This window comes from Lissotriton helveticus, chromosome 4_1 (genome assembly GCF_964261635.1).
Source record: "Lissotriton helveticus chromosome 4_1, aLisHel1.1, whole genome shotgun sequence".
NCBI classification, from domain to species: Eukaryota; Metazoa; Chordata; class Amphibia; order Caudata; family Salamandridae; genus Lissotriton; species Lissotriton helveticus.
Window position 1 is genome coordinate 1,652,759,216 of NC_136063.1, and position 21,090 is coordinate 1,652,780,305.

The following is a 21,090-nucleotide window of genomic DNA, read 5'->3' on the forward strand; positions in this document are numbered from 1 at the left end:
ATTCCTACAAACTCCTGAGGGATCACGCCCACCTCCCTGTTCTGAAGTATTGCCTTAATCCCAATTACTAGAGTTCCAAGTTAGATTGCTGCACTCCTGTAATTTATGGAGTCTTTCCTTGTCACCCCAAAGTAACTTCCAGAGTGGTGATGAAGCTAGATTCCCCTACCAGTGGTGGATAGGTATATTTTAGGTTTTTGGCTCCAGTCTGTCACCTGGGATATTTAAGAGATTAGTCTGTAGGTAGATAAGATTATCCACAAGAAAGATTTTTACCAAAGGTAAGTAATGTTTTCTTTTTTAAACATTCTTACAGTACTAGATTAAAGGCATTTTCAAAACAAATTATGTCCATGGTGTTTCTTTTTTCACACAGACTTTATGCTGAACATGTCAGTGATGCTGACAAAAGAGATAAAATGTAATCATGGAAGAACCAAAATACCTCAGCCTGATAGAAACAGACCTAGGTTACAAATGTTGTTTTTGTGATCCACCACACAGCAAGCAGCAAAGCGTGAATTAAACAAGTTGCAACCACTTAGGCGAGCAACTGAAAAGGTTTTCTCAGTTAGCAGCTAGTCCCTGATTTCCTTTTCTTGTTAGAGAGGAGAAACCCTAGTTTGGGGAGGGGGGTTAAGGGTATAACATACCCTATTGCCCTTATAAATACAAGATTGTTCAATAGTGTCTGGCAGTGGGGGTGAAGATAATCTTGGTTCTTGGAAGGGTGACAAGTGTGAAACAAGTATCTAGAAAGAGCATACATGATTTATAAACTAAGAGTCATGGTGGTTAATGGAGATCAAAAAGTAATCATGGATAAATGGTTTGAGAGACACCAAAGTAAGCTATAGGGGCCTCCGCCCTTAATGGGCAAAATCAAATTTTTAGCTCACCATATACAACCTTGAAAGGCTAGAACTCAGAACAGCAGCCTGACCCTGAAATACTAAAGCACAAAATAAGTGCCTAATTGAAGCAAGGAATAGTATGACTAGTACAGAGTACCTTAGTTTATTAAGAGTACTTACTCTACTGTAAATTGAACCTTGGAAAATAAAAAACAGCTTTGCTTAGCAACCAATAAGTTGAATCCCAGACTCTTGTTTGGACCCTTCGGATGTATAGAAAGGGATATATTTGTATAACTTTTACATTTATGAAGTATTCAAAACTCGGAACTATACGTTTTTATCTACAGACTTCAGAAGGCTGGCTGCTTAAATGAAAACTCTACCCTCTCTCTTTTTTTTGGAGACAATGACACCTGGATAGATCTCCAGTGATTATGTAATTCTAAATGCTAGAAGCCAGAAACTGATGTGCCTCATGAAAAATGGAGAAAAGTGTGTACCTGCCTTTAGGCTCCATATACTGTTCTAAAATCTGAATATTTTGACTTTTTGAGACTTTCATCATAATGTTTACTTTATTCCAGCCAGACCTTTGCCTCTGAGACCAATCTAATCAAACTCTTTATAAAGTCGCCTTCCTCCTCAAGTCCCTCACTAAACTGAAAATCTCCATGTGATTATTATCTTACCCTGAAGAACAAAGAGTGTCAGCTATTTCGAAGTAGAAGAGGCCAGACTAGCTCAGCCGTGAAACCTAATGGAAGTAAGCTCCACTGTTTGTTCAAATCACTCTTTAAACTTGCACATCCTATGGAATGATTTTGTTACTTAGAAAGAATATGAGGGCTAGCTAGCTAGAAGTGGCCATGGTAGTTAGAGGGCATGGGCAGTTAAGCAGAAAAGCTGTGAAGAAAATATAATTCCAGGGGTGACTTGCATGAACTTCAGAGACTGTTACCATCAAAGTGACAAGAAACTCAGGAGGTTTTTAAAATAAGTATGAGAGACTGTGATTAATTTTATGTGCATACTGCTCTCCCTTTTGCCCATTTATAATAAAGTGACCAGAAGCACATCAAGCATGTTACAAACTAGTTGGTCATTTTCAATGCACCGTTAGTTAAACTAACTAGCTTTTTTTACCATTGTAAGTCTGTTTAATGCAGCTGATTCAAAATACAGCCAATCACCTCCTCAAAGCATTTGTTAATAAGAGAGTTAAAATTCACTAAAAATACTATGGATTGTAGAAATGCTAAATTTGTGGGTGGGCCTTGTAGTTTGTTGAGTAAATCTGTGGTGTCGTGTTGACAAATGCCTTATTAACCCTCCCAAAATATGCCTGGAAACATTGTTTATTTTGTGCATGAACCAAAACAAGTAGGTTTAATGGATCTCAACATAATGGAGGAATGCATTTGTTATCTAGAGTATTCCACAAAAAGTGGAATGAAGTGTATGGTTGCTGAAGATAACAGAAAATGTGACAAAAACTCTTGACCAGTTGTACATTGACATGTTTCCCACAACACATCCCATAATGTGACATTTATTTGTGTTTTTCCTAAATCTGCTATAAAGGGCTTTATATTGGAAATCTGGCCATACTATTTTTATCCTCTAAAGAACAGCTTTGACGAGCCGTTCTATAACCACAAATCATCTGTCTGAACCACTATAGTGCATGTTTGTCATTTTTTTGTTTGTCAATTTGTCATGTTTGTTATAAATATTTACACACTTGTTTTCTTGAATGATTGTTTTTGTGCTGTGAACACCTTTAGTCTAACATGAAAGTCTTTCCTATTCTCTACCTGCTCTAACTCCAAAGAGGATACTTCCGACAAGATGGATGGTAAGAACATCTTTTCTGTCTTTTCATAACCCAAGTGGCATACTTTGTACATGGGTTTATTTCCAGGTGACACTTTCCCATTGTTGCTGCTTATGCTGTCCACTAGATATCGTTTTGTGTGTGTGTTTCAAAAATTGCAGCTTACTACACTCATTGATAAATGAGTTTGGTTAAGCTTTCTTTTTATGTTTTATGCCCACTACCATGTATTGTGACAGATCATTAACCCGTGCTGCATTTGCTGACCAAATGATCATTGGAGCTTTCCCAGTTTGTAATGTATTCTGTCAAAAGATTGTCTTAAGCAGCACACTGACATTCATGACAAGCAAAAGCAGCTTCTAAATAAATGGAAATTATGAATATTCTAAAAAAAGCTTTATACTGCGCCGTTACTAGCCACTGCTTTTTGCTCTGTGATTGGAAATGTGTTTGTCAAACGTGGATATCTCGAGAGGGGTGCCTGAGGTTGACTACTTATTACAGTATAAAAATAGACTGATGTATATCAAAGAGGTGGGGGAGTGAAATGGGAAGTGGACCAGAACGGTCTGTGAATAGAAAATGCATATTATAATCATAAGCAAAAATGGAATCTGGCAAAACGTGCAGTAATAAGAAAAAAATATTTGTCTAATCTGGCAACAGACTATTGTACTGGCTAATCCAGGAGTAGAGGTAGTAAAATCCAGACAGCCCAAATTGGAGCTGTTTTGATGGATACATCCACCTGCACATTCCTCACCTCTTGAATGTCCCAGTCACCATACTGGATCTGCTTACCTTCAACAACTTTTCCACACCGTTAGGGTGCGCTGGCACCATGTCAGTGCAGTATACTATGCTGTGGTACACTGGTACCATAAAGTGCCCATCCTGGCACCCTGATGTTTGTTCCTATTTTCCCCACACACTTTGATACAAAATACACTCTCTTGCTGTGAGAAATGTTCTCACGCAAAATTGGTGCAGTGCTTGGGAAGTCTCCTCCCAAATGTTTGTTTGAAACGCTGTAGGAATTGTGAGGGTTAGCTCTTTATCACGGACTCCCATGACATTAGTTTGTGGTGCCTGGGATCTGAGCACGACACAAGGTTGTGTGCCACTTTCCTCAGTATGCATCCCAAGGCCATTAAGGAATAGGAGGGTAAGATTTTCATAGCTGGGGTGCATGATGATATTCGACCTCAATTACATTTCTGGCCTAGTTCTTAGTGCCATTCCTCCCAGGTCTTCCAAGGAGAATTGCCACAAGCACATAAAAAGAAGCAGCAGCATCCTGGTTTCGCAACTATTCCAGCAATAGGACTCCATTCTAAAGTCTCTGTTGTTCTTGGCACCACCACATACTTGTACTTCTAGCTTAGTCCCCGAAACGGGAAATCCAACCAACTCAAAATCCTTCGCAGCATAAGACACCATCTGTCTTTTACCCTGCCAAGTTCAAAAGAGAGACCAAAGGATAAAGTCTATACTGGAGGCCATATGGGATCCAATTTGGTTGGAGAAACAACATAGACCTTGTAATGCATACTTTAATACACTTGTAGACACAACGCTGATGTCTAGGGACTCCTTTGTGTCGGCCAGATGGTTGATGATGTATAAATCTATACACTAGAATGATGCCTTCTCTCCTGCATGGGGTGGGTCTACTTTTAGGGCTTGGCAATAGGGTGGTTGCTAGATGTTGGATATGTTGAGTGCTTCCTCCCCGAAATCCTTTCTGCGATATAGGGCAGAATTCTGTTTATTGAAAAACGAATGTCTGTTATGTTCAGCTCCGTCACTGTTTGCTGAATCCCAAGGTCTGGCAAGCAGTCATAAGGGTTCAAAATCGGTACAAAATTATATTTCCTTAATTTATTTGCACTAGGGGTATTATTTCTAATCTGTACCATATCCTGCTCTCCCACAAGATCCCACAGGGCCGGGAAACAAAACCAGTCATAAGAGTGCTTAATAGAAATGCAGGTTACGCAGAAGCAGTAGGAAAGGCATGGGTGTGAAATTCACTCATCTTGCACATCTATTCAAGGCTGAGAAATACATTATAGGGTCAGGTTTGGGTGGCCTTACACCTCTTCTCATCGACACCATATGTATCTCACTGCTAGTCCTAACTGTTGGAGAAGGTGTGGGGTGATTGGAGATGCACTACACATTTGGTGGCTCTGTCCCAAATTAAACCATTCAGGGAAAACGTTGCAGACACATTGAGGGGGATATTATGATTCCAGCTGCCTTTTTCACCAAAGGTGCTGCTAATAGGGTTGAAGGCCCCTTCAGTTGATTCCATGTTGAAGGGTGGGTGACATATGCTGTTACAGTGCTTAGGTGCCACCAACCTAACAATTGAAGATAGCTGGAAAAAAGCAGAGACTCCACTTAGTCAGTGGTTTCACAGATGTTGGTCCCTCCTTTCTATGGAGGGTCTCTTTAGTAACATGTCCGGAACTCGCATCCATTTTGAAACTAAGTGGAAACTGGTTTACACGCTGATTTGGTGTGTTGTAATCTGACATAGTGTATTTGTGGGGTGACCATTTTTTGGTCTCACCTGCGTGGGCTGCACACATGCGCAGTCTCGCTGGTGAGATTTTATGTTTTTGAGGAGCTTTGAGTATTGGGCTTTAAGCCCCGCCCCTCTTTCCCATGGCCAGCCATTGGGAAAGAGTTTTGTCTGACGTAGACTTTTCTCTTTTTCTGCCGTCCCACTTGGACGGCCTCGCCTGCTTTCCTTCTGAAGTAAAAGGTTTCTTATCTTTATGGGGCTAAACACATGGCCCCATAAAGATAAGAAACCTTTTACTTCAGAAGGAAAGCAAGCGAGGCCGTCCAAGTGGGACGGCAGAAAAAGAGAAAGTATACGGCATGGCGAGCGCTTGTTATCCATCCACCGGCCTCAATTAAATAAACGCACCGGGCGAAAGGCGGGTATTTTTCGTCACATAACGGTATATAAACCGTGAGATGTTTTTAAATGATCTGCACTCACAGATATCAATCGACAAATGATCCCAAAGAAAGTTGTTTGGTTTGTTAGGTCTGCTGTGATCATGAGAGTTAGAGGTGGGCTTTAACCGCCCAAAGAGCGATTGTCAAGGAGACGTTTGAGACGGACAGGGTGGTCTGCTGCTGGATTCGCCGATTTGGCTCTTTAGACAAAACATTCTGAGGACTTCCGTGGAACATGGCACCATGCGGAGATATCAAGACCCAAAAATGCCAGCTGCACGGCTAAACACGATTATGATTCACGCTGGTATCCCCCTTGATCTAAAACTGTGTGATCTTGGTTATATCTCCGTTCTCGAATGTGCCTCGGTTGTTGGAGCTTAGAGACATACAAACTGGGGAGCAGCCTTGGATGTGACTTGGCCTCCGCGTTGATCTAAAACTGCCCATTGGGAGAGGGCGGGGATGGGGGAGCAGAGCAGGAGAGATTACCCCGGAACAAACAGTGGGATGCTGGCAGGAAGGGAGATAAACGCACCAGGGCCCCACACCCTGTTCCCAGCAGAGACTCAGCTGATGCAGCAGGCCCAGCTTTGCTGTTTAATGTTACGAGGTTATAACCGCACTATTTAGAGGATGTCTCCAGGTATTTATACTGCTCATCCAAGCCTTACATGTCAGAATTGCTCCACGGCACTCCCTGTTTCCAGCACTCACGTCGATACCTATGTGTGTGTGTGTGTGGGGGGGGGGAAACGGGGCGATGTCCAGTTATATATCGCTTAAGAATTTGTCACTGAAAAACAAATATGCATGGATTTTAATAAAATGAAAGTTGATATTTTTAAGCCTGTTTAAAGCACAGAACTTTGTAGTAATGACGCAGGTCAAGTTGTAGTTTAAAGTAGAGATTTATTGCCAGACAAGTACTGCGCAGCAGCGGACAGGGAAACAGATCTTCACCAACCCACAGTGGCAGGCAACTGTCCACATTCAAAGCTAAACATTCTAAAAGGGAATGCCACCAGCGAGCCAAAGGAGCACAAGCATGCTGAAGCTAGGAAGGGAATACTCCATTATTCTCTCCTTCATAAACAAGAAAAGAAAATGAAAAGGAAAAAGGAAAACAAAGAAAGAGCAAGGTAGACAGAAAAAAAAACATTAACGGAACTAGGCAGGAACAAAGCGTTGACGGAAACTTCTGCGTAAGCCAACCGTGCCATGAGAAGAAAGAGGAGGAACATCATTAGAATTCAGCAAGTGAGAAGGAGTATGAGCATTGAGATCAGGGACTGGAGTCCAAGCATTGAGATCAGGGACTGGAGTACGAACATTCAGATCAGGGACTGGAGTCCGAACATTGAGATCAGGGACTCTGACAACCCTTGACACATTCCACCAAAACTTATTATTAACCCTAACAGCATTACCACACACTTTATCAATGGTGACAGGTTCGGAGAACTTTGAACTCCCTTTTTTCCTGTGCGTGGGAATCTTAATGCGAACAGAATCACCAACAGCAAAAGTTTGAGAAAGACACCTCTTTCTTGAATCAAAATTAAACTTTCGCCGAGACTATGCCTGCTTAACATTACATCTCACGCGCTCGTCAACATCACTCACAGAATCAAACTTCACCCACCTTGACATCCAACCAGGACAAACCTTGGAACAGGGTTTCCCACCCCGCAGCAGTTCATATGGGGAAACTTGAGTAGTCGAATGAGGTGTGGTGCGATAGAACCAAAGCATGGATCTCACAGCGTTCTGTACATTACATTTCTGAACCAAAGCCCACTGCCCACAATTGTTTAGTACCCTATTCATTCGCTCTACTAGGCCATTGGCCTGTGGGTGGTAAAGAGCACTTCTGGAATGTTCAATTCCACCCTGATGCAGTAATTGGTCAAAATCATTACTAATGAATTGTGACCCGTTGTCACTCACGACAGAAGACGGAAACTCTTCACGAAGAAACAAATCCTTCAAGAAATCAATCACAGCCTTAGAGTTAGGCTCATTGATGAAACGTATTTCTGGCCATTTTGAATAATATTCAATGGCCACGATGGCAAATCTGGAATTGGGAGGGAGCATGTAGAATGGACCAACTAAATCAATCCCAATTTTTCCCATGGTCTGCTGGGTAGTTCAACATGTTGGAGGGGAGGAGTACGCACCTTCAACCCCTTTTCAGAATTGAAACACACCACACAATCACCAACAAAAGCGTCAACATCCTTATCCATTTGTGGCCACCAGAAGTGCTCACGTAATCTCCTCTTGGTGAACGACCTACCGAGATGACCCTCATGCGTACCCAACATCAACCTGGACCTTAAGCTGTCGGGAGGAATTAGTCTATCACCACGAACCAGTAGGCCATCTTCAACAGAAATTTTAGAAGAAACTTGAACAAACGTCTGAAGAGAAAGATGAGCATTTTTCTCTTTGGGCCAGCCGTTCCTGACACATCTAATTACTTCACCTAGAAGAGGATCTTTAGGCAAATGTTCTCTCCATTCCTTTTCACTAACAGCACACATATCATCAAGTGCAAGAGAGGCGATAAAACAATCCTCAACTTCATCATCCTCAACATCACTCTCCAGCTCAACAGGGTGCCTAGAAAAATAATCAGCCCGGGCATTCTTGTTCCCAGGAATGTATGTGATCTCAAAGTCAAATTGTAACAGCTTGGTGGACAGCCGTGCAATCCTGGGAGTATGATCTCTAGGACGATCACCAGAAAGAACAGCCACCAACGGGCTATGATCCGTGCGCAGAATGAAATGTGTCCCCCAAACATATGGGCTAAACTTCCGTATTTCCCACCAACACACCAACAACTCCCTTTCAATAACGGCGAAATCACTTCTGACCCGCGCAAAACTCTAGATGCAAAACCTAAAGTATTCTCAACTCCATTGACAATCTGAGTGAGCACTGCCCCTAGTCCAACACCACTAGCATCCACAGTGATGGTGCAAATGGCACCAGGGAAAAAAGCTTTGAGAATTTTGGGCCCCACTAACTCATTCTTAATACCCACAAAACCAGACTCACACCGATCATTCCAGCAGAAAGGGACACTCTTTTGAGCATATTGGTGAGAGGTTGCATCTTTGAGGCATAATCCTGTTTAAACCGAGAGTAGAATTCAGACAACCCTATGAACTACTTCAGGCCGACCTTATCCTTGGGAGAAGGGCAATCAACAATGGCCTTAACAAGACCAGGTCTTAGTTCGACACCCTGATCTGAAATGATATGACCAAGATACTCCACCCTCTGAACTCTGAAGACGCACTTGCCTTTCTTTAGAACAACTCCAGCGTCACGTAAAACCTCCAATACACAAAAAAAACAATTTAGTCATGCAACTCACAAGTCTCACCATGAATCAAAACATCGTCCTGAAAAACGAGGACACTTTTGATGTCCTTTAATAAATTGGACACTACTCTTTGGAAAACTGCTGCCGCAGAGGCCAGACCAAAGGGCATGCGGCAGTACTGAAAAGAAACGATTGGAGATACAAAAGCAGCAAGATGCCTAGAGGAAGGATCAAGCACTATCTGGTGATAGGCTGAGGCTAAATCCAATTTACTAAACCACTTAGAACCATTAGTGAAAGACAAAAGGTCAGAAATCTTGGGTAGGGAGTGCGAGTCAATCCTAATGTTCTTGCTAAGGCTACGCAAATCGACACAAACGTGAAGCTCACCATTTTTCTTCTTCGCGACAACTAAGGGAGACAACCAGATGGAAGACTCTATGGGCTCGATAATCCCTTTTTTTACACAAATCATTAAGTTCCCAACTGTTCCCTAACACTAAAGGGAACATTCCTCAGTCTATGCTTAACAGGAACTGCATTGTCTTTTACTTTGATGAGATGAGTGAACCCTTTTACCTGCCCAAGTTTGTCACTAAAAACAGAAGGAAAACGATCAGTCAACAACTCGGTAAAATCACCAGAACGGAGAATGGAAACTTGATCTTTCGTGCCAGGCCTCAACACCATCTTGAAAAGACCCTGGTGAAACCACCCTAAGATATCCAGCAAGCTCAATGGTTCTTCCCTCATAGGAAACTGGAGACCTATCGGGTGGATGCGAATCTCTATTTCCCCAAACTGCTTTAAACCTTTCCAGGGTAAGCATGGTGATTCTAGCACCAGAATCAACCAACAGGCAAACACATTTGCAACCAATCTCCACTTCAAAGTAAGGATGAACACATTCTGTACACTCACTCACAGAATCCAACTCCCCAACTACCACAACCATATCCCTCAAATCATCCTGGATGTTACCCAAATCCACATCTTTGGAAGACATGGAAACATTTGCTACCGGAGAAATAGTATTGTTAATCTGTTTAAAATCATTAGAGGATGTAGAGTTTCTCCTCATATTCTGACACACCTTAGCAAAGTGACCCACCTTACCACAAACTCTGCAAACCACATTTCTTGCAGGACAAGGGCGACCAGACCTAAAATGGGGATAGTCGCCACACTTGAAACATATATTAGATTGTTTGAAAAACGTATTCTGTGTTCGTGAACTATAAAAGTTCTTAGACTCCTTGGCTCTCACCACACACACAGCCTCCTCTTTAGAAGGCAAAGAAGAAGAAGATTTCTCATCAAGCTCCTTCACAGAAATCTTGGAAAGTTCAATGCTTTTGGCAACACGAATAGTTTCCTCCAATGTTGGGTTACCTAAAGTGAGCAACTTTTGCTGTATGGTTTTGTCAGTGCACTTACAAATGTATTGATCTCTTATGAGCTGGTCTCTAAACGCATCAAATTGACAATCCGCGCTTAAAATACGAAGCGCAGAAATGAAATCATCCACTTTCTCACCAAACCTCTGTTCACGTTTAATAAATTTTTGCCTCCCAACAATAATACTTGGCTGAATATCAAATCTTAATTCTAACATCTTAACTGTCCCCACATACTCCTCAATCTCCTCTTCCTGGGCAGTACGCACTAAGGGGGGTAAATGCTTAAAAATAGACCTCCCTTCAAACCCCAAAACATTTAATAAAAGACATTTCTTCCTCTCAGCCCTGTACCGTGAAGCACCAATTGCGCCGATGTAAGTGATAAAAGCATCGTACCACTTTTTCCACGCAATTGGGGGCTCCCCAGGCATTTCCAAAAAGGGTGGAGGAGGTGAAACTGACTGCTTTGTGAACATGCGTTAATGCCTAAAAAAAAATAATAATAATTATAATTGGCGAGTAGGATGACTAAAACAAAATTAAAATTTTGTTGATAACACCACCTGCAAGATAAGAACAGAAGGAAAAAAAAACTTGACTAAAGAACAAATGCTTGATTGAATCGCTCACTTGATGAGCTTTCACAGACAGGTGTGCGTGTCACCACAGACAACCACTTGAAGAGGATAATCCAACACTGTCACCAGAAACAAAAAATAAATAAAAATGTGAAAACGCTGTCACTGAGCATGTCTTGATGACGACAGTCTGCGTGCACTCCTTTACGCAAAATGAAGAATTATGCGTGGCACCAATCTACACAGTACCTCTTAGACGAACACGCACTTCTGCGATGAGGTGCGCATCACCGAAGATTGTGCAGGAGACTCCAATTATGCGTTACTTCTGTGTCTCGGCGACTGGTCCCCTTTACACTGTCGTAAGACTGGAGCTCCTGTGACCTCGAAGCTCTCCGTAACCAGGCAACACCACAGCTTTCCTAGACGTCAGCATAGCAAACAACATGAGACGGACGCCAACAGCAGAACGCACTCATACGTCACACGCACTCTGCTAGGTTCCTCGATGAGTGCTGTTACGTCATCATATGGGCCCCGTCACAACAGGTAAAGGATCTCCGACTAATAAAGCAAAGCGGAGCAGGACTTGCCTCCCTGCCCAGCCCGCGTGTAACGCCGCTCTTCTTGAGACGACTCCAAGACAAATTTAAATAAAACTGGCCTTTTGTGCATCAGCCTGCACCCTCTCCTCCGCAGTATTACAGCTGACTGAATTTTTTCAACATGGGTTCGGCAGTACTTGTCAACTCGTTGCCACATAAATTGTAGTAATGACGCAGGTCAAGTTGTAGTTTAAAGTAGAGATTTATTGCCAGACAAGTACTGCGCAGCAGAGGACAGGGAAACAGATCTTCACCAACCCACAGTGGCAGGCAACTGTCCACATTCAAAGCTAAACATTCTAAAAGGGAATTCCACCAATGAGCCAAAGGAGCACAAGCACGCTGAAGCTATGAAAGGGGAATGCTACAAACTTCGTAACACATATGTATATAACAGTGTGTACAATGTTACACTCAACAGAAAACAAGTCTACTTGTTTACATTTATTTATATGTGTATACAATGCACCCCATAAAATATCATCTAGGCGCCTAAAGTAATAACAAATATAAAGATCAAGAAATGAATGTTTACTGAAATAAACTACATTTGAAAAAGTTAAGTCTTAAGGGCCTCTGTTAATGTTATCGGAGAGGTTCATTTTTAGTCCTGGGCAATGGGTGTTTGTTGGCCTCTAACAAAGAATAGTAGGCCACTTTGCATATACACAGAATAATGAGTTTGGCTAGTTTATTCGGGTTTTAAAATCTTCTATTCAGTATTTCTCTTGTGAGGCACCACTTTCCAATAACACCATTGATTTCTAGAGTTGAAATGATGCTGCAGGACAGCCGGTACATTTTTATTACATACCTTTCTCATTAGGGAACATTTTTAAATCGATATATCTGTACTTAAATAGTGATGCAGTATGTTCGGGATTCCTCTAAAGTATACATATTCCCTAGAAATAACTGCTTTTATGAGAATAGAATTTGTCATACAAACATGAATTTGCATCAAAAGTAAAGCAAACCATTGAATGTATCATTTTTTCCACACTGTTTGAATTGTCTGTTAATTGGGGATCTTTACACAATCTGAGCAAAACCTACTTCTCAGTGACTGAATAATACAGAAATAAACAGCTGAAGATGGCCAGTTATTTTTTGCAACGGGCCAATCCTTTTTGTTCAACCTTGCAGATTATGAGACCAGTGACATAATGTTTGACTGTTGTGCAAATTCAGGCTAATGCAGAAAAACAGCCCAATCAACACTTTTTTCCCCAGTGATCTGATTAAAAAATAAAGACCACATGTTCTATTTCCACTCGTAAATCAGGGGTGTGCAATTTGCACTAGGAATGTATTGCAAATGTGAATGCAATTCATGATTTATCATCTGTACTAACTGCAAATTGCAAGTTTCCATTTCTGGAGGTTCGAATATAAGACCCGCCCAAGGAATGCTAATTAGGCAGGTCACATTTTACGACTTGCTGTGATTGGCTGCGAAGGCAGAGATGGATGCCTGCCTGCAAGGGATAGCATATTCTTATCCCTGTGTTTGCTCTCAGAAAAGAGGCAAGCTTTATAAAGCAGCCCGTGTCCAACAAAAATGGAGAGATGCTTCTTAAGAAAAAATAAATCTTGTTTGAGAAAACATTAGAAGGGGGCAATGCACAGGCAGTGGTCGTCTGTGCACATCCTGCCCTTTCCGCACCTGAGAGCACTATTTCCAAATGTAAAGCTGTCCAACAGGAACTGGTGCGAAACCACTATCAAAGCTCTGGGATTTTCAAACACAATTGCAATCCCAAACCATTTACGCATCTCATTCAAACTCACCAATAGGATTTGGGTTGAAGGGGTTAATTTCACACCTCCTCCTGTACCTGTTTCAGCAGGAGCTGCAATTGCCCTGTTCTATAATCGTAAACCGGCTGTTGCACATTGTAGAAAGCCCCTGCCTGGTTGCAAATCAATTGATTTACATGGGTTGTGAACATAAAAACAAGCTTAGACTAAAGGAGTCAGTGGCCCACATGACAAAACAATCATTGGCATAGCCCATAGATCTCCGTTTGGGACCTTATAAGTGTTTAGTTATGCAGCACAATATCCTTGGTGCAACAACATCAACTGTTGCGTAGCTAAACATTTATAAGGTCCCAAAGGCGAGACCTATTGGCAATGCCAATGCTTGTTTATTGCATGTACTTAATAAATTAATTATATCGATGGTGGGTCCGTGAGGGTGGGGGTTGTTTTTCCTTTTCTTTTACTCTCCCAGTTGAAGGGAAGGGGGAATTATTTGGAGGAGGGGCAGGTTTCGTCTTTGAATCTTTGCCCTTAGTTTGGTTTGGCATTCCTGGGGGTGGGTTTGTTGATTCTCTGTTAAATATTGGGACTGTGTTAAATGAAGCTGTACATGGCACCAAGTTTGGAATTGTGTGAAACATGGCTGCTATTTTTGTTCGCCTCTATATTTAAAATTTCAGTACATTGATTCACAGAAAAAACAGAAAGTTAGGTCTCCCAAGCATTGTTCTCCTCCTGCAGAGTCTTTGTCCAAGATGGAGCAGGTGAAGATTCCTGTTAAGAAGGAGATGTTGCTGACATTCTACTGGCCTTGCTCCACCCAAAGGATCTCTTCGTGACCCTCTGTCTAGTGCTGCTGCAGTACCCCATGGTGCCTCATGCCTACTCTGAGTTTCCAGCTCCAGATATAGATCTCTCCTCCTTTTACAGAGGCATGTTTGACATGTTCAGGCAAGCAGCAGCCCATCTGCAATGCCTTTGGGTCCCATGTTACCTCTTGAGGCCCCTTTACGGTTCATGTGATGGGCCCTTCCGTAGTGCCATTCCTTCTCTAAGTGGTGCCTGAAGTGGTGCTGGTGGATCCTGTTCTGGCGCCACAGCCATTTCTTCCCCAGAGAGATCTCCAACCGACCCATGCCCCCATCACATCTTCAACAAGGCCGACTCCGTCATCGCACCCCAACTCCGGGACATCATCAACTGCTCCTTCGACACCGCTACCTTCCCGGAAAGCTGGAAACATGCCGAACTCAGCGCCCTCCTGAAGAAACCTACAGCAGACCCCACCGAACTTAAGAACTACCCCCATCTCGCTCCTCCCATTCCCCGCCAAAGTCATAGAGAAGACCGTCAACAGTCAGCTCGCCGCCTTCCTTGAATCAAACAATTCCCTCGACCCTTCACAGTCCGGGTTCCGAGCCAACCACAGCACCGAGACCGCCCTCATCGCAGCCACAGACGACATCCGGACTCTACTCGACAACGGTGAAACAGCGGCCCTCATCCTCCTGGACCTCTCCGCAGCGTTCGACACGGTCTGCCACCGCACCCTTGTAGAACGCCTCCGGAACGTCGGGATACAGGATAAGGCATTGGCTTGGATCATCTCGTTCCTCGCCGGAAGAACCCAGAGAGTCCGCCTCCCCCCTTTCAGATCAGAGGCCACCGAAGTCACATGCGGCGTTCCACAAGGATCATCGCTCAGCCCCACCCTCTTCAACGTCTACATGAGCCCCCTCGCATCCATCGCACGCCAACACAACCTCAACATCATCTCCTACGCAGACAACACCCAGCTGATCCTCTCCCTCACCAAAGACCCAACCACCGCCAAAACCAACCTACACGAAGGGATGAAAGACGTAGCCGAATGGATGAAGAATAGCCGCCTAAAACTGAACTCAGACAAGACGGAAGTCCTCATCCTAGGCTCATCCCCCTCTGCCTGGGACGACTCATGGTGGCCCCCGGCCCTAGGCAGCGCACCCAAACCAATGGACCATGCTCGCAACTTGGGATTCATCCTAGACTCCTCCGTCTCGATGACCAGACAAGTCAACGCCGTCTCTTCATCATGTTTTAACATCCTACGCATGCTCCGAAAGATCTTCCGATGGATCCCCACCGAAACAAGGAAGACAGTCAACCAAGCACTTGTCACCAGCCGTCTGGACTACGGAAATACCCTTTACGCCGGAACCACAGCCAAATTGCAGAAAATACTTCAACGTATCCAGAACGCCTCCGCTAGACTCATCCTAGACATACCCCGTTACAACCATATATCCGGTCACCTAAGAGACCTGCACTGGCTCCCCGTCAACAAAAGAATCACGTTCCGTCTCCTCACCCACGCACACAAGGCACTCCACGACCTAGGTCCCAGATACCTCAACACTCGCCTGACCTTCTACACCCCACCCGCCATCTTCGATCGTCCAACCAAGCCCTCGCCACGATTCCACGCATTCGAAGAGCCACCATGGGAGGAAAATCCTTCACTTACCTGGCGGCCAAGACCTGGAACTCCCTCCCCACTCACCTCCGTCTCACACAGAACCACCTCTCCTTCAGAAAGCAACTCAAAACCTGGCTGTTCGATCAGTAGCGAACTCATCCCCCTTAAGCGCCTTGAGACCCTCTGGGTGAGTAGCGCGCTATACAAATGTTTGACTTGACTAGAGACCTCCTCCTTCGATTGTGGTGCTGCTGGTGATGGAAGTGGGGCCTCTGATACCAGTCCCACCTGGTTTTTCCACAGACTAGCCTTTGTTAAAGTCGCAGGAAGTTATGCAGAGGTCCAGGAGGGAGGCTGAATGCCTTAAGGTGCACAGCAATTTAGGAAAAGGGAGCAATGTTGATGCACAGTGTAAAACATTGTTGGATAAGATTCTGATCCCATTGACATGCCTGAAATGCTCCATCATGATACAGATGACAGTGGGCAAGCTGCGAACATAGAATACTGCTTCGGAATGCAAAGAGAGGCATAGGACGACTGGAGAGGGCGCAGGCCTGGGGGGTGTTGGTAGACGACCTGAAGAATGTAGACCAGGAGTCTACACCTAGCACGCCACAGGCTGGATCGCAACTGGCCATTCCTGGTGGCCTAGGCTAAGAAGGGAATGAGGGGGCCCATAGCATCCTAACATCCACGAACATGGTGGATTATATGAGTAAGACACACGGCTTAGACGGAAACGAGCGAGACCCAGATCATGCATACAGCGAGAGACATATTGGCGGGTTGGTCGACAGCAGCAGGGGAGGGGGCGGCGGGTGGGATAGTAGAAGGGGAACTGTTGGAATGTTATCATTGATGAGAATCAATTACAGCTAGAACTGCATAGTGCGACAGGCAGTCACATGGCGAGAGGAGATGTGAACAAGAGACCAAATGCTCAGATGGGTAGGACAGTCTGCAGAGTCATTGAGCCGTTAAATGACTGGGTAACAAATTGTATGTACAATGCTGATTAACAAATGCCAATAAAATGTTTAAAAAAAATGATACAGATGACAGCAGTGAGTCAGCTAATGTACTGTCTCCCCTTTCCTCTGACACTGCTGACTATTTAGCTTTAAGAAATGTGACTGGGCTGAGCACTTATCTGGTGACTGAGGTGGAGTTCCCTCCTTGGTCTCCCCTCCTGAGGTGGCTTGTTTACACTCCTTGCCTTTTAATGAGGCCTTTTTGTGTCCACTGATGTCAGCATGGGCAAAACCGTGTTCTTCTCTGGCCATCAGTAGATTGACGGCTTGAGGGTACAGACCTACCCCCAAGGGACCCTACATTCCTCTGAGACCACCTATCAATCAATCAACCAAGCATTTGAAAAACTCACTACTCACCCGTGAGGGTCTCAAGGTGCTGAGGGGTGGGGGAGTGCTGCTACTGTTCAAAAAGCTAGGTTTAGAGGAGCCTTCTGAAGGCCAGTAGGTCTTGGGTCTGCCGTAGGCGGATGGGGAGGGTGTTACATGTCTTGGGGGTGAGGTGGGAGAATGATCTTCCGCCAGCGTTCACTCATCGGATCTGGGGGACAGTGGCGAGGGCGTGGTCAGAGGAGCGCAGCTGGCGGGTGGGGGTGTTGAAGCTGAGTCGGCTGTTGAGGTACGCTGGTCCGGTGTTTTGGAATGCTTTGTGTGCATGGGTTTGATGGGGAGCCAATGCAAGTATCTCAGGTGGGGTGTGATGTGGCTGTGGCGATGGATGTCGAGAATCGGGCGTGCTGAGGCTTTCTGGATGCGTTGGGGTCTTTTCAGGAATTTGTCCGAGGCTCCTGCGTAGAGGAGGTTTCCGTAGTCCAGTCTGAGGGCCTGGGTGACCATCTTTCTTGTTTCGGTGGGGATCCACTTGTAGATCCTGTGGAGCATGCGGAGGGTGTTGAAGGTGGAGGAAGAGATGGCGTTAACCTGCTTTGTCATGGAGAGGGTGGCATCGAGGATGACCCGTAGGTTGCGTGCGTGGTCTATGGGTGTTGGAGCTGTTCCTAGCATGGTCGGCCACCAGGAATCGTCCCAGGCCAAGGGCGTGGATTCGAGGATGAGGACCTCTGCTTTGTCCGAGTTCAGCTGCAGTCGGCTGTTTCTCATCCATTTGGCAACAGACTTCATTCCTTTGGGGTGGTTGGTTTTGGCGGTGAGGGGGTCTTTTGTGATGGAGAGGATCAACTGGGTGTCATCGGAGTAGGAGATGATGTTGAGGTCGTGCAGTCGGGCGATGTGGACGAGCGGTGCTATGTAGATGTTGAACAGCCTTGGGTTGAGGGATGACCCCTGGTGTACGCCGCAGATGATCTTGAAGGGGGGAAGGCGGACGCTCTGTGTTCTGCCGTAGAGGAAGGATGTTGTCCAGTCCAGGGCCTTCTCTTGGATCCCGGCGTCGTGGAGGTGTTTTCGTAGTGTGTGGTGGCAGACCGTGTCAAAGGTGGCTGACAGGTCCAGGAGGATGAGTGCCGACATTTCTCTGTTGTCTAGCATGGTCCTGATGTCGTCGGTGGCGGCGATGAGGGCAGTTTCAGTGCTGCGGTCATGATCTGTGGTCATGATCTTGATGGTGTCGTCGTTATTGTTGGTCCAGGTGATCAGGCGGTTGGTGTGGGTGGTGGTCGTGGGGGCGGGGGTCACGGTGGTTTCCGGGGCGGTTGTGCTGTTGAAGCTGTCGTGGATGTCTGCGATCTTGCGGTGGAAGAAGGTGGCTAGCGAGTCGCACAGGTCTTGTGAAGGTGGGATATTGTTGGTGTTGGAGCTGAGGTTGGAGAGTTCCTTCACGATGTTGAAGAGCTCTATGCTGTTGTGTGGGTTGTTGTCTAGGCGGTCTTTGAAGGTGGCCCGTCTGGCGGATCTGATAAGGTCGTGGTGTCTGCGGGTGGCGTTCTTGTGGGCTGTGTGGCTTTCCGGTGTCCGTTCACGGAGCCAGTTCTTCTCCAGTTTTCGGCAAGTTTGCTTGGAGGCCTGGAGATCTTCAGAGAACCAGCTTGCTTTCTTTCTGGTCTGGCTGTTGGAGGGCTTCTTGAGTGGGAATGGGTGTTAGCGCAGTTATTCGATCCACCGTCTAAGGTTGCGGTCGGCGGCGTTGGGGTCGGTCGGGTCTGCGGTGGGCTCCGGGCGAGGGTGGTGGTTAGCTGGTCTTCGGTGACTTTGCTCCAGCAGCGGCGGGGGGGTCTGTTGAGTGCGGTGGTGCGTGGTGGGTTTCCAGAAGGTGAAGTGGATGGCAGCAATGGTCGGTCCTATGGAGTTCGGTGGTATGGTTGAAGGTGACGTGGGGGCTTGCGGAGAAGATGGGGTCAAGCGTGTGGTCGACGGAGTGGGTGGGTGTAGTGATGAGTCCGTGGTTGTCGATCAGGGTGGAAGAGTTGGAGTCGTTGTTGTTCTCGAAGTGGAAGTTCAGGTCTACGAGGAGGATGTAGCCCGTGGAGGCGATGGCGTGCGTGCTGACAAAGTCGGCGATGGAGTCGCTGAATTGGGGTCGGGGTCCAGGGGGTGTGTAGACGAGGGTTCCTCGGAGGGTGGTGTTGGGGTCGGTGTGGATCTGGAAGTGTAGGTGTTAGGCGGTGCTGAGGGTGTCGTCGGTGTTTGTCGAGATTTTGAGAGTGTTCCTGTGGACGATGGCAATTCCTCCACCTACTCCAATGGTGCGGTCCTTGCGGGTGATTTTGTAGGCTTCCGGGATGGCTATGACAATGTCCGGTGCCGACTAGGGGTTCAGCCAGGTCTCCGCCAGGAAAGCGACATCTGGGGTGTTGGAGTCCAGTAGGTCCCAGAGTTCAATGGTGTTGTTTCCGTGTGGAGCGGGTGTTTAGATGGATGCATCTGAGGTAGTTGGGTTCTTTCGTAGGTGGGTTGGCGGGCCTGATGCTGGTGAAGCTGCAGTTCCGGCAGGTGAAGAGCCCTTGGGTGCGCTCTGGGGCGGTCAGATAGCATGTGCGTGATCGTCCGCCGCTGAGTGTGTGGAGGGTGCTGAAGTCGTAGCAGAGGCGGGTGATGTGGCGTTCGCAGGTGCCGGGGGTCCTGGCGCTGGTCGCAGTCCAGGAGCGGACGGGCGCACCAGCAGCCGTCATATAAGGGGAGGTGGGAGGCGGGAGCGGGAAGGCGAATGGGCGACGAGGGGGGCGGGGACGCAGCGGCGGTAAAACGGGAGGGAAAAAACGGTGAGGGGAAAAACAGAAGGCAAAGAGGGGCACAATAAGTACCGGGGGAGAAAAAACGTTGATAAAAACGGTAAGCAAGAGAAATGTAACACAGTAAAATAACAATGAAACAACCACAGCGGGCCTCGAACCCAGAACACCGTCACAGCGGCAGCAGCTGGGCTGGGGACACATGCGCAGTTAGGTGGCGCTGCCCGGCATGGGGAGCGACCTGCCTAGAGACCGGGTCAAAGGTCACTCCCAGAGAGCTTGGTGATGCAGTCCTCATGCTGTTCGAAGCAGTTTTAATCGCTTTCCCTATAGACTCGATGGGTAGAGGTACGAAGAAACCGAAGGCTGTGGGTGAAAAGGTCTTTTCAGTGGGTAGTTTAGCCCTAAAGTCACTCAGTGTCACATGCCTGCTAGGTAGAGCTACTGATAACTTGTGGGAAATGCCCTATATAGTTTTATTTCACCTATTAAATCACTCAAGGGAGCATTTTGTCTAGGTTGCGCAGAACAGACATACCCTTCCAGATTTATTAGTAAAGCGTGCCTGGACGAAGCTCTCTATTACAAAAGCTATGGGGCTCTCTGTGGTCAGCAAATCTGGTTAAAGTCGTTGGGATTCATGAACGATGTCCAGTCAACCTTGCTGGTTCTTCCCGTAGAATGAGCCAAGTTGTTTGGTGACAAAGTGGACTCTGCCTTTGAAATATTTCAAGCAAGTAGATCTACAGCACCTTCTCTTGGTATTCATTCTCCTCAAAAGGATTGCAGTCAACAGTGGATGTTTTGGGGCTTCTCTAAGCCTGGATGGCCACAACCTTAGACTGGTGAGTTCTTCAAATTGTAGAAAGGAGGTAAGCCCAGCAATTCCAGCTGACCCTTTCTGAAATCTCTTCCCTACAGTCCTGTTGCAGAAAGGAGATGGAATTGGTGTTTCAATAGTACATTTGGTGTGAATGCTATTCTCTCTACTTCTGGTTCCCAACAGGAACAGCTGTCTTTGAACAGATCTAGACCTTCAGATTTTGAATTTCTCCTTTCTCAAGGAAAAGTACATGAGGATGTCACTGGTTCAGGTTTTACTGGTTCTGGAAG

At 45.8% G+C, this 21,090-nt stretch overlaps 1 protein-coding gene across 26 annotated transcripts in view; it reads left to right on the forward strand.

Moving 5' to 3' along the window:
* The window catches only part of CLASP2 (cytoplasmic linker associated protein 2), a 2,039,150-nt gene that overhangs the window by 1,154,341 nt on the left and 863,719 nt on the right, over positions 1-21,090 (forward strand). For 13 of the 26 annotated variants that reach the window (XM_078688301.1, XM_078688302.1, XM_078688307.1 and 10 more), the window contains one exon: positions 2,689-2,712. The exons of the other annotated variants lie outside the window; for them this stretch is intronic. In XM_078688301.1, coding sequence (XP_078544427.1) covers positions 2,689-2,712 — 24 coding nt within the window. The remainder of the gene's footprint in view (positions 1-2,688; positions 2,713-21,090) is intronic. 26 annotated transcript variants of the gene reach the window in all.